Source organism: Homarus americanus, unplaced genomic scaffold (genome assembly GCF_018991925.1).
Source record: "Homarus americanus isolate GMGI-L3 unplaced genomic scaffold, GMGI_Hamer_2.0 scaffold21914, whole genome shotgun sequence".
NCBI lineage: Eukaryota > Metazoa > Arthropoda > Malacostraca > Decapoda > Nephropidae > Homarus > Homarus americanus.
In genome coordinates this window covers 4,331,814-4,346,414 of record NW_024719665.1, presented here as the reverse complement: position 1 = coordinate 4,346,414, position 14,601 = coordinate 4,331,814, and the positions used below count along the sequence as shown (strand labels likewise).

Genomic DNA, 14,601 nt, shown 5'->3' with positions numbered 1-14,601 from the left:
GTACCCTAACTGAGAAGGTCATTCTCTACACAGAAAATGGTAATTTGTGTAAAAACTAATTTATATTTGAAATAGTGAAGCACTTGGTTATACATATACTGTACTATACTGTACTGTACTGTACGTATATAAATATACTGCACTGGTATATATCTTTAATATTCAGTAGCACAAGCCATAATTTTCCACATCTGGACACAGGAGTTATCAGAGGTACAAACTTACACCAAATTCACGGTAAAGATATACTGTACAAGATATCCATGTTAATAATAAAAACATTTGGCACACTAAATGTGAATTGATATTATGCACTGCATTCATCAAACAATATATACACAGTATATAAGTTAACTGTACATTGTGAACAATACAAGATGTCCATAAAGTCCCATTCCGGTTTCAAACATTTATTATGTGCAAATGACAAAATATTAAAGGACAGTTTTTTGCATTTGAATAGAATAACTATTCAAGTTTTGTTTTTTATGTAAGCATATGCAAAAAGCTGCATGTCAGTATCTTATGCCATTTGCACATAATACTGTATGTGTATGAAATCAGAAAGGGACTTTATGGACACCCTGTAGCTAAACTATGGTAAAAACCAATCACTCAAAAATGTATGTAATGGAATGGTGCTTATATTAAATAACTATTTTCAATAATCATAATAATTTATCAATATCACAAGAAAGGAGCTTGTACAAGGACTCACAGATCACTAGTATGTTTCTTACCCATACATTAAACTTTCAAGTATTTCTTTCTTATTTTGACTATTAATAAATATCTTCATCTATGTCAGTAGGTTTTCCCCACTCTACAAAAGGACAGAAAAGACAACAAGTCCTTCAAGACGCAGTACAGTATCACTACAATATATGGTGTACAGCATAGTTGTATAAATATGAAGTGGATTGAATGAGAGCTGCAAGCTGAGGACAAAGGCAGACCAGAGAGCAGTTTGATAAAAAATTTTTTGCTCCTTTTAGTTAAAAATCTAAAAAAATATTTAAATCAGGTACTGTACTCTGTTTTGAATTTACATACAGTCAACCCTCGCTTTACACGTTTCCACGTTTACGCGGTACCCTGCCGAACACGGAATGCTCACTTTCCGCGGTGTGTGAACCCTTTTACGCGGAGAGCGGCGCGAGCAGGGTGCGCACAAGGTCGCCCAGTCATCAAAACATTACCGAGTTCTTCACCCGCCACCCACCACAGCCGGCCCAAGTCAGTGATAATGATAGTGAGGATATGGACTTATATGGACTTTGAGGGGTTTGACAAAGAGGCCCTACAAGCCTCTGTGGTGGATAGTGATACAATTGATACAAGTGATACAGGTGAGGGCCAATAATCTGCCCTCTGCCTCGGAACCAACCCCCCATCCCCGTGTGCCCAGCCATCTTTTCTACTAATGTAAGTGTTAAAAAACCTAATATTATTGATATTTCTCTTAATTATTAATTGTGTGTGCATACCATTATAAAATTAAGAAGTTATTTTTACTACAACGTAGGTATTGTGCCTGAAAAAGTGGAGTTTGGGGGTCGGCCCGGTCTCTATTTCAATTAATCCCATATGTTATGTTGTTCACTTTACGCGGACCGCCGTGGGTTCAATTGACCGCGTAAAGTGAGGGTTCACTGTATACAGAAGAACGTCAATATAACATGAGAAACGTTCCAAGAGAAGTCGCTTTAAACCGAAATCGCACTAAATCAAAGTGTTGTTTCAATGGAATTATTTACAGTAGAAGTCCAAAAATCTGGACTGCTTGGGGATTGGGTCGGTCCGGATTTTCGGATTTTCCGGATTCTCAGGCAGTACTTTTAAAATTCAAATTTAATGAAGAATAAAGAAGAAATGAACAGGTACATTTTGATAGTTTATTCATTTGCAAATATAGCATGCTTCATTTATCAAAATGAGCAGTTTTAATGAAAAAGCTGTGAATTCTAAATTTTATTCTTTGCCTTTTATACATCATAAATTGTAGACTTTCCAATGTCGTATGTTTCCATTAGAACAGTATTGCTCACACCACGTTCTAGTTTCTTAATTATTTCAAGTTTGTCACTCAATTTCAATGTGTTCTTCTTTCTCTTCACACAACGAAGTTTATCTACTTTAGGAGCCATTATTATGGGCTTGTACAGTACTCTGTAAATGGAAAGAGTAGGACTCAAAATATTGTTATATTACAATGGTATTCTATTCATACTGTGCTTGATATAATGCATTCACGGAAATGTAATATTTTTGCTGAACGTACGTATTACAGTGGAAAGTGGGATAAAATCGTGATGAAAACGATGACTTTCGCTTTCTTTAGTTCAAAAGATGTTACCGTAATCGCTTTTCGAATGGTTTTCAGTTCAAAAACTGTTGTATTACAATAATATTCTATCCTAATTGACTTGAATAAGTACTACGATACCATATTTCTGAATATTTTCATTAAAATCCATCAAAATCATTTTCCTTGTCATCGTCTGCAGCACCAAACAGCTTCTCCCAGTCCTCTCTTTGAACAGGGCTAGAGGGTACGTGTTTTTCGAATCGTTTTCAGTTAAAAAACTATTACATCACTCGTCTATTTTACCTAAACTGCGCCTGAATGAATATATTCTCGGAGATAAATAGTAGTTTTGTGGAAACATGACGTATTTCAATGTAAAATAGGATAAAATACATGACGAAAACAAAGGACTTTACCTAAGCTTCCGATGTTCTTGAGATGTTACTCGTTTTTTTAATAGTTTTCGGTTAAAATTCTGATATATTACAATGATATTCTATTCATACTGTGCTTGATATAATACATTCACGGAAATGTAATATTTTTCCTAAAATTACATACGTATTACAGTGGAAAGTGGGATAAAATCATGACGAAAACAATGACTTCCGCTTTCTTTCGTTCAAAAGATGTTACCGTAATCGCTTTTCGAATGGTTTAGTTTAAAAACTGTTGTATTTCAATAATATTCCCTCCTAATTGACTTGAATAAATACTTGAATGGAAATATACAATATTTGTGTTGAAACTACCCGGGTTTCAGTGTAAAGTGTCGTAATAATAAATGGTAAACAATTTGCCTTCAGCACTTGTTTCATGCACGGCGAGCCTCAGTTTATAGGACGTAGAGCGTTTTTAGTGGTTTTGTTGTTCCATTACCCCCAAAAACGTGGGTGGAACTATAAACGAGGAATATCATAAATTAACGATTTCTTGGTCAAAAAATCAGGGTCGACTGATAACGAGGGGGGGTTATAGACGAGTATATACGGTATGTTGTCACAGTTTGATTGCCCATTTTAAAGTGGCGACCACGTGGTCGCTTGTTGTCGCTGTGCAGCTGTGGCGCTCACGCATGCGCACATGCACACAAATGCCCGCTAAAAAAAAAAAAAAAATTGTTTTTGAAAAGTCCGGATTCTCGGGTGGTCCGGATTTCTGGCATCCGGATTTTTGGACTTTTACTGTAGTTTGGTACTTGAGAGAAGCACAAAATACTAAAAAGACTGAGAGTCTACCCAGATGTTTTTTGTAGTATTATGTTAAAACAAACACTCATAAATCAATACAGCTAAGATTATGGGACGTGAAATGGTCTGTTTACTAGTAATCAGCTGATGGAAAGAGGAGGTGATATGTTTGACAGTTGATGCCAAGGTCTAGTGCTTATTTATTTTTCTGTCCTTAAGAGTGACTAAGTTTTTCTCTTATAAAATGTCACTGAACTGACATGCTCTAATTCATTTTATTACAAAGGGCTAAAAATTTTATCTTGTGCAAAATATATGACGTTTATATTCAAATTATTCGCTGTCTTGCAAGGATTCTAGCAATGCAAATTATATTCTCCTAACTTTAGTCTGTGATATTATACAAGATAAAAAACGGTAAGCCTATACTGTAACCACCCCAACCCTGGCTGGGAAGATTTGGGGGGTGACAGTGACATGTTTGACAGTTGGCACCGAAGGTCTGGTGAAGTATTTATTTGTTTATTTATATCCCTTTGATTGAGTTTTTATTTTTTGTTTATAAAATGTCACAGAAGTGACCGGAGAGAATATAATTTACATTGCTGGAACTCTTATAAGATAGTGATGAATTTGAATATATTAGACAAAAATTTTAGTGATCATTTAGTACATTATTTTGAGTACAGGTGCTCCTCTACTTATGAATGAGTTACGTTCCTGAGGCTTGTTTGTAAGTCCAACTTTACTCTTGTAGATACCAAACATATTGTAAAAAATTAAATGATTATTTAGTACAGCTATACCCATTAATACAGCCTAAAAACCTGGCTCACTCTTCTCCTCTTAGGTAATGTTTGTTCGATCTGGAATTTTCTTCAAAATAATCCAGTCTCATCCACATTAAACACCTGTTCTGGGAGGTAACCCCCTCAGTGATGATGTTTGTATCTCAGAAAGTTTGTAAGTTGAACGTTCTTAAGTAGAGGAGCACCTGTACATGTACACTTGTACAGTACAGCTTTGCTCTTAGGACAGTGTAGCGTGCCCAGAGAAACATTAGGCGCGAATTTTAAAATATGATGTGCCAGATTGACTCACACAAAATAGGAAAGATTCGCATTAAATTAAAACATTGTTCTTAATTGTGGGTGTCACTTTAAATCAATAATCTTAAATTGAATCGCTTTAAATCGACATTCCACTGTTATTACTGAACTGTTACTAAATTAATGTAACATATTATCAGATATATATTTCAATATCAAAGTTCTTTTTTTTATGAATGTTTACCTGCATAAATTACTTGTGGTTGTATGAACAATTTACCTCTATGTATACTAAATGTTCTAATGCCATTTAACTTTTCCATACACAGTAATATATTAACCTGTTTTCTCCTATTTCCCCCAGTTAGACACCCATTGAGTGTGGCTTGTGGCAGCCTGGGTATCTCCAAATGGAAACTGCAGTTGTATATGGGTAGGCATTGTAGGTGCTTTTACAGACATTGTAAATGGAGCTGCTTGTTGCTGTTGCTGCTGTTGCTGTTGTGGCTGTTGTGCTTGCTGCACCTGCTGCTGATGGGTGGTCACAGGAAGGGTAACAGGTGCTGCACTAGTGGCTACCATCACCTGCTGTGGAGTTTCAGGAATGGCTGGAGTCTCACAGAAGCACCATGACTGCCACTGGTTGTTACCACCAAAAGTAAGTACATGAGCTGTGTGATTCTGACAATTATTGGCAGGCCTGGCAGCTCGAGCAGGCTGCCCTGGTCCACCTGAGAGCATTAAAGTTGGAACTTGTGCCATTTGCTGGGGATTTTGCTGTGGAGCTGCTTGAGCATACTGGTTAAGGTGAGTTGTATCTTGAGTGGTAATGATAGTCCCTGCTGGTATTGTGGAAACCTGTTGTTGTTGTTGTATCTGTTGTTGTGGTTGCTGTTGTTGTTGTGGTTGCTGTTGCATGTGGGTTTGTCTGTCCTCAGGTTCTTCACCATGAACCTGCACAGAATGTCTCTTAAGGCTACGATATTCTCGGAATGTTGTATCACATCTCTTGCAAGCAAATGGCTTTACACCAACATGCTTATACATATGTCTTTTCAGAGCACTTTTATCGACAAAGGTAGCACAGCATTTTTCACAAACAAAAGGCTTCTCACCCGTATGAGTCATCATGTGACGTTTAAGACCACTAGACTGAGGAAACTGTTGGTGACATACCTCACAGATGTGTGGTTTAGCAGGGCCATGGCTTAGTTTGTGTTTCTTTAGATCGCGTGGACGTGTGTATTCTGCCACGCATTCATCACATTTGAAAGGTGTTTCGCCAGTGTGAATATATTTATGCCACTTTAAGTTATTCTTACGACTAAATGAAGCATCGCACACATCGCACTGAAATGGCTTTACTCCAGTATGTGCTATCTTGTGTCGTTTTAAATCTATAGCCTGGCCAAAAGAGGCTGGGCAAAGATCACATTTGTATGGCTGCTCACCAGTATGAGTTATCATGTGGCGAGTAAGATTGTTCTTGACACAAAATGCTGCCTGGCAAATCACACACACGTAAGGTTTCTCACCAGTATGAATTCTGCTGTGTCGATTTAAACTACTTTTTTGAATGAAGGCAGCTCCACACATTTGACAAGTATATGGTTTCATCTGTGTATGAATTCTTTCATGTGTTCTAAGATGTGATATTTGCTTGAAAGATTGTTTACAAACATCACACTGATAGGGTTTTTCACCAGTGTGTGAACGTTTATGAATATTGAGGTGGCTGCTCTGAACAAATCTTGCTCTGCACTCATTACATTCGTAAGGTTTTTCTCCGCTGTGAAGACGCATGTGTAACCTGTAGCTGTTGATGTGAGTGAACTGAGAATTACACTGATTACACGAAAGAGCTTCCTGGTGGGCACGCTGCCGGTGCTTCATGAGTTTATTCATCCGTGAGAAGACGACATGACACTGGTCACACTCAAACTTCTGTAAATTAAAAAATTAGTTAACACTAATACATATGGTATAATTCTGTGCTTATTTCAAAAAAATAATATAATTTTTTTCTTTACATGCCTACTTAGAATGTGTATTGAACTGTAGTTAAGTTTCAATATCACTTGTGATATTTTCATATTTATCTCTATGGTAAATCGTTCAGATAATTGGAGTTCCCCTTACTCACCCCTCAAGTGCGTACGGTATCCACTTCCTTAAACCCATTCACAGCACTGCTTCTCTCTCTCTCTCTCACACACAAGCACTCATGCCCACACGTACTCAGCGCTGCTCCACTAAAGCGGCCATGGAGACAGCTGCCAGCCTGGTCTGTCGGGCCTCCCCCTTCCTCATCTCCTCCTCCCCACCTGGATTTATCAATATCTTCCCACCAACAATACAGTGCAAAGATTGACGATCAACCCACAACTGATATACAAAAGTGACAATTTCAACTCGAAAGAAAGAAACAACTGTTAGAGAGTGACAATCAGTACTTAGCAGCCACTGGTGACCTGACCCGGACCTTACACAACCAGGGTCCGCTGCACACCCATCACCACCAACATTGGATGAGAAGCAAAGAAAGACTCCAAACTACATCAGGAGAGAAATGAGAACTCCCTACTCCACCCCGGTGAGGAATTATAAATTCCTAACTATAGTACATCACACGAGGAACAAGTACACCCAGTGTGAGCTGAAGGACCTGCCAGGACCACATGGTGGATGTGCTAAATAACTACAGCTGTAGGGAGTGAGCGGCCCTTAGCACCAAGGTAGAAGGAAATCCCTGTGAAGGACTTTGTTGGAACCAATATCAGGTCACAAGACTGTTTACAAGACCAGCTCCCACAGTACCAGATCTACAGTTAAATTATATATTGACTATATGTTTCTTATCTTTTTGTACTGAAAACTTTTGTCAATCAAGTGATCCACTCCCTAATTCCACCATATGTAACTTATCATCTCTGTTCATTGTATATTTTCAGCCTTCTGGCTGCTATGTTATCTCAATAAACCATTAATTATTATTATTACACACACACAAAACTCTGCTGTCACTCATAATCGAGTATGACCATCATCCAGCTATGATACATTGATATGAGCTATTAAAGATGTCACCTTCATTGGTGAGATCTGAGGTGACTCAAGGCCGATACAGGACCAACATGGCTGTCCACAGATGTTGCATGTATGGAGGGATACATCTTTCAAGCACTGGCACTTGTCTGCCTCGGTATGCAGTCGGGCTAACTCTAAAGTAATTGACACTGTCTCAGTAGTACTTCTCAAAGCGTTACGGTGTGGAGTAATCATCACCCAGATGAGGGGGTCGATTTGGCACTTTTTCAGGTGTGTCGTAAGACTATCCTTATACCTTTTCAGTTGCCCGCCAGCTTTAGGTGACTGAAAAGTAGCTGCTTTGGCAGTCTACTGTTGTCCATGCGGGTAACATGGCCAGTCCAGCGTAGTTGTTCATGGATAATGGTAGCCTCGATTCTCCCATAGTTGGTGTCAATGAGAATACTAGCATTTGTTCTCTTGTCTTCCCAGCGAACTCGGAGGATGGAACGTAGACCACGTTGTTGAAAGTTTTCAAGTGCCTTGAGGTGCCTCCTGTATGTGAACCATGTCTCGATGCTATATAGCAGGGTGGGGAGGACCACTGCTTGATACATGTGCAACTTTGTAGAAAATTTCAACTCCCTACAGCTAAAGACACGGGCATAGAGTCTGCCAAAGGCTTGAGATGCACATCTGATCCGATGTTGAATCTCTTCATCGATGTTCGTGGTGGTGGACAGGTGGGAGCCAAGATACAGTGACCCCTCGTTTAACGAACACCTCGGTTAACGTAATTTCGATTAACGAACTGCCTTCCATAAGGATCTTCAATTCGGTTAACGAAAAAAAATTCGCTTAACGAACTTCTTACGAACCGACCTCAACATGTTTTCGCTTGCACTGACCGGGCAACCAGCTTTAGTATCAGTCCGCCAATACATTAATCGGTTCTAGGGCTTAAATTCCTTACTATTTTTGTAAATATCAAGAAGTTTATACTATTCAATAATTTTAAAAGTTTAATATTCAATTTTTTAGTCATTTTAACAATTATTGAACAAAATTGAAGGTAAAGTGACTAGTTTAATGCGCGGCATCCAGCCTCTTAACACAGCAAACAGGCGTCAGTCTCTCTCTGTTTTCACTGGAGGTAACATCTTGCTTGAGACTCTCTTCAACTAAACGCTTTTTTTCTGTGTTTCCAAGCAAATTATTGGTCATTTTGAAATATATTTTATATATTGACAATATATAATGCAGTGCAGCGTTGATTTAAAGAAAATAATCTTGAATTAAACCAGAGAGCTAAAATTTTATGGGTGAAATGGCACCATGGGGTGACTTCTCTTCCACCCCAATGCCTTCTCTTCTTCCTTCTCCTCCACCCCCATTCTAAATCCCATCATCATCATCATCATCCAGGAGCCTTCTACATACACACCTCAAAGTAAGTGAACTTTTCTACCATTTTTGTTGAATTTAGGAAATTTTCGGTGAGCTGGAACCAATTACCCAAAAACCCATTGAAACAATGGTTTCGGTTAACGAACGTTTCGGTTAACGAACGACCTTCTGGAACGGATTGAGTTCGTTAACCGAGGGGCCACTGTACTGAAATTGGGTAACATTAGAGGGGGTAATACCATTAACCTGGATGGATGGTGGAGGTGTGGCGGAACCAGGGGCAGGCTGAAGAAGAGTCTGAGTCTTACATACATTCACCTCAAGGCCGAAGTGTGCATCTGCACCTGGGTAGGTGTTCAGGATCTCCTGTAGGTCACATTCAGTGTGAGCAACAAAGGTGAGGTCATTTGCATACTGACTTTCAGTGATGGAAGAAGCAGACACCTTGCTCCTACCTGGGGTCGTCTTACGTTGATAAGACCCTAATTTCCGGTACTGGATGTCAACCCCCACCGGCTAAATTGGCACTGGCACAAGAAAGGAAGAGAGCCAAGAAAATGGAAAAGAGAGTTGGTGCCAGTACACACCCTTGGTTAACCCCCATTTGGATGGGGAAGAACTCAGACTGGGTGCCATTGTGCAGGACACTGCAGTTCATGCCATCATGGATTTGCATCACAAAGGCGATGAATTTTGGCGGGCAACTAAAGTGACTGATGGTCCACAACTAGAGGGCTTCCATGTTGACCGAGTCGAAGGCCTTAGTAAAGTCGAAGACGACCATGTACAAGTCATGACGCTGTTCTCTGCACTTTTCCTGTATCTGGCATGCAGCAAAGATCATATCAATGGTGCCACATGATGGTCTAAGGCTACATTGAGATTCTGGGAAGAAGTTTTCTGCTTCAGGCTCACTGATAGAAATTCCTGTGATCTGCAATCTACTAGCAGACAAATCTGAGAGAAAATCAGACAAAATTTTCAAGACGAAATAACATAATTTTCCATTGTTTTGAGTGATTATAGGGAATTCAGAGAGATGAAATATTTCATTTGTTAGTGAGTGTTGTGCTTGAACTGTGAAATAAATATAGCTAGCCTAGATTTAAATTTAATTACAGAAAGACACAATGACCAAGGATAAAAAAAAATGTGCTAGGCAAGAGGGGGCACTGACATAGTGACATAAGCAGTGTGGATTTTTTCCAGGATTAATGTTCCTCGTCAGTGCCATCACCATCATTGTCTCCATTTATTTTTAAATTCTGCATCATTTTCATCATTGTTTACACTTTGAACATCACTCAGATACTCAAACAATACATAATAAGCATCTGGTGGTGGGCTGTTTAGGTTGCAACTTGACTTGTATTATTTACAGACCAGAAATGAAAAAAATTATGTTTAATCTAGTGCAGCGCTCAACCTGAGCCAGGCCTGAATTTTCATTTATTGTAGGTTACCTAACTAAACTCTGATTCTACACACGTTACATATGATTTTTTTTAAATAAACTTTAAAGTTAAAATTAAAATGTGTGTATATGTCAAGATAATATAATAAATAAAATTTGGTATTACTATAAACCAGTCAAAAAAATCAAGACAGATTTGACCTGAAATTTTACAAATGGCAGACAAATTAAAAATTTCTGTCAGGAAGACGTCTGTTGAGGACTCGGGCAATAATCTTGCCAGCTACAGACAGCAGTAAGATCCCGTGGCAGTTGCCAGTCTGATCGGTCTCCCTTGTTCTTATAAATATTGACAACGGAGGCATCTTTAAGAGCTTGGGGGATTTCCTCTTTCTCCCATAATTATATTCTCCAAGAGAGAGTGAAGACTGCTGGTAAGCAGAGGTCCCCGAGACTGGGATTCCATCAGGCCCTGTGGTTTTGTCATTTTTCATCTACTTGATGGCAGTAGCTGAGGTAGGTCAGCTCTGGGTATTGAGGGACCTGCTGGGTAATCAGGACATCCATATCAGCATAATTAAAATTGCCCATGGGCGAGAACTCCACACCCACCTGAAACTGTTCACAGAAACTCCATAGAAGAATAAGCAAAAGAGAAAAAACTATATAAAACACTTTGAGGTTGGCCCCTCTCACTGCCAGACAACAGGCAGAACCTATAAACCAAGCCTAAGAAGTACAAAACATTTATCCATTCATTCTTAGCTTGTGTTAATTGAAACAACGTACAGTATCAAGAACCAAACATCAAAGTGGAGAGGCAGGATATTCTAACAGCTGTTAAGTTCTGTTATTCAAGGTCCCCAAATAACTTGAACAAAACTATATGGACAAAAGGTACTACTGTGAGGTCAGCCTCCCCCAAACTTTATACTGTACTCCCAGGATATTTACCAAGGGTAGATATCCCAACCAGTCTCACCTCTGTTTGGTCATCAATATGGACCTTGGAGTGGTACTTGAGTTGAGTATCTCTGGCAAATCTGGCAGGACACTGCTCACACTGGTAAATCTTGTTCAACTTCCTGGGCGTGAAGGTGAGGCGACGCTTTCTTCTCTTTCTTCCTTTAGTCTTTCCTCTTCCCTTCTCCTGCTTTATAGGGATTTCATCTTCATCTTCATCATCATCCATGAGGACAGTGTCAGGGTCACCATCAAGACCCTCTTCCTCAACCTGAAATTAGTGACAAAACAAAAATAAAAATAAGTGAGTGGTGACTGCTACAAGAAGTGTGTGTGTTTTTCCTTACACATGTCATAACCACCCACCACCCCTAACCAAATTTCTTATGAGTCACAAATTAAAAAGAATAAAATACTGATTCTGTACAATAATAAGGTAAATTGCATGTAAAAATGTGTACTGTATGTGTGTATTTCATATTCTTTCATCACATGGATACAAAGAATATACAGTCAACCATCGCTTTACGCGGTCCAACTTTACGGGTTTCCACGTTTACACGGTATCCTGCCGAACACGGAATGCTCACTTTCCGCGGTGTGTGTACCCCTTTACGCGGAGAGCGGCTGGCGGTCCTCTCGCGCCGCGCCATTTTTGGATCCAAACCTCCCGCCATCCGCCATGTTGTGTAAGCGGTGTGAGTAGGTTGCGCAGTGTATGTCTTTGTTGCGTTATCGGTGACGTCATATGATGTAGCGGTCTGTGATTGGGCAAAGCATCCTTACCTCCCTCCCTGCTAGCTGTGATTGGTTTAATGTAGTACTATGACGTGCCCCGCCGCGGGAGCGTTCAAGCCCCTTGACCTACCGCGTCAGTTCCACCCCTCCCGGCTACACTGTGTATATCGGTATCCATTGTTCCATAAGAATGGCTTCCACCGGACCACAACCACAAAGAAACCTTGCATTACCTGGACCCAGCCGCCCTAAGCCAAAGAAGACACGACGTTCCTTAAGCTACAAAATAAAATATAAGATCATACAAGAGTTGGAGAAAGGAACAAGACAGGTTGATCTCGCGGGCCAGCATGGTGTTAACAAATCAACTATCAGGACAATTAAGAAGGATGCAGCCAAGATAAAGGAGCACATGAACATCACAAAGTCTACAGGTGCTTCTATGATCAAGTATTTCCACAACCAGGTGCTTCTCAAGACGGAAAAATTACTTGTGAGCTACTTGGTGCGTCAGGCGCGACGGAACATGGCGGTGGACACGCGCTCAGTTAAGGAGTACTCACGTGAACTGTATGCTGCAGTGTCACGAAAGATGGGAATTACAGAGCCCAAACCCTTTAATGCTTCCTCTGGGTGGTTACAGAGGTTTAAGAAGAGGAACAAGATCACCAATACCAACAATGGTGGTGAAGAAGCTAGTGCTGACCGTGTTGCGGCTAGGGAATTTCCTCCGTTTTTACGTGAGATTATGGAGGAAGGACAGTACACCGACAACCAGGTGTTTAACATGGACGAATCTGGTCTTTTTTGGAAAAAGCTACCTTCCAAGACCTTCGTTGTGAAGAATGCCAGCAAGTGTCAGGGCCGGAAGTTGCAGAAGGAGCGCATCACCGTCCTGTTTACCACCAATGCCTCCGGAACCTTTTAGCTCAAGTTATCGGTGATCCACACAGCACGCAAGCCGCACGCCTACAAGAGCATGGACATGACCAAGCTAAATGTCCACTGGCTGACCGCACGTAAGGCGTGGATGTTCTCTACACTGTCCCTCTCCTGGTTTGATGACTGTTTCGTTCCCGATGTGAAGAAATTCTGTGAGCAACAGAATGTGCCATTCAAGATTTTGTTGCTGCTTGACAACGCACCAGGACACTCGCCCCTACTGTTAGATCGTCACCCCAACGTAAAAGTGGTCTTCCTTCCTCCCAACACTACGTCTATAATACAGCCCATGGACCAAGAATTGATCTGTAATGTAAAAGCTGCATTCTCTGCTAAAAAATTCAACCTCCTGAATGACTACACCAACACCAAGGAAGAGTTGCGTAACCTGTGACAAAAACACCGATAGCAAGAGCGAAGACAACGAGGATCAACAGTTGGCAGAGCAAGAAGTACTTTTGAAACAATTCTGGAGAACATTCAACGTCAAGAAAGCTGTGGACTTCTTGGTGGAGGCATGGGATCAGCTGTCTGAAGCAACTGTTCGTCACGCATGGAGACATGCGTTGCAAGGCATTCCGGGTGTTAGGCAGAGTAAATCTGTGACTGGTGAGGTTCAGACTGTTGCAGTAGCAGTGGACCTTGCCAGAGAAGCTGCGCAGAGTGTTACAGCTGCAGGCTTCTCCGAGACCACCAACGACGACATCCTGGAGGTGATAAGGGATCCTCATGTGACTACCGACGAGACGGTAGATGATGATGACGTCAGTGAAGAGGCAGGTGGCGAGTCATTCCAAGAAGAACGACGCTTATCCCATAGTAATGTAAGGGGTGCCATCGAGTGTATTGAGAAAGTCAAGCTCCTCCTTTCCGACGACCCTGACGCAAACAGGTATGAAATCTTCACTACCCAGCTGTTGCAGACTATGGAGCCCTACATCAAGGTTTATCACGACAACATAAACACCAGCTGTCAGCAAAGCATAACAGAGTTCTTCGCCCGGAACCCACCACAGCCAGCCCAAGCTAGTGATAGTGACAGAGGCAGAGACAGTGATGATGACTTTGAAGGATTTGTCAGGGAGGCACTAGTAAGTGTGGATGACACCGATGAAGACTCACCTGAGGGCCAGTAGCCTGCCCTCTGCCTCGGAACCAGCCTCCATTCCCCTACGCCGACCCATCTCTTCTACTAACGTAAGTGTTAACCTCAACATTGTTTTTTTCTAACCTAACCTTCAGTTTATTATTCTCTTATTGATTGTTCCCTTCTATATTATGTGTGAGTGAATACCATCATAAAGTTAAGATGTTATTTTTAGTAAAACGTACGTATTGTGTCGGGAAAAAGTGGAATCTGGGGGTCGGCCCGGTCTCTATTTCAATTAATCCCATATGTTATGTTGTTCACTTTATGCGTTCCTCACTTTACGCGGGCCGCCGTGGGTTCAATTAACAGCGTAAAGTGAGGGTTCACTGTACTGCAGTATTAACTTTATTGAGACAAACACAAGCACAATACACCTAATGATATCTTTCAGAAAACTGGAGAGATAGATGGCT

The 14,601-nt window shown here is 40.7% G+C and overlaps 1 protein-coding gene across 3 annotated transcripts in view; it reads right to left on the bottom strand.

The window, feature by feature from the left end:
• Positions 1–4,607: 4,607 nt before the first annotated feature.
• Positions 4,608–14,601, bottom strand: part of LOC121860226 (zinc finger protein 678-like) — a 58,109-nt gene continuing 48,115 nt past the window's right edge. For all 3 annotated transcript variants that reach the window (XM_042357312.1, XM_042357313.1, XM_042357314.1), the window contains exons 4-5: positions 11,378–11,629; positions 4,608–6,491 (exon numbers count right to left, since the gene is read on the bottom strand). In XM_042357312.1, the coding sequence (XP_042213246.1) occupies positions 4,899–6,491; positions 11,378–11,629 (1,845 nt within the window). In that variant the 3' untranslated portion in view covers positions 4,608–4,898. The remainder of the gene's footprint in view (positions 6,492–11,377; positions 11,630–14,601) is intronic.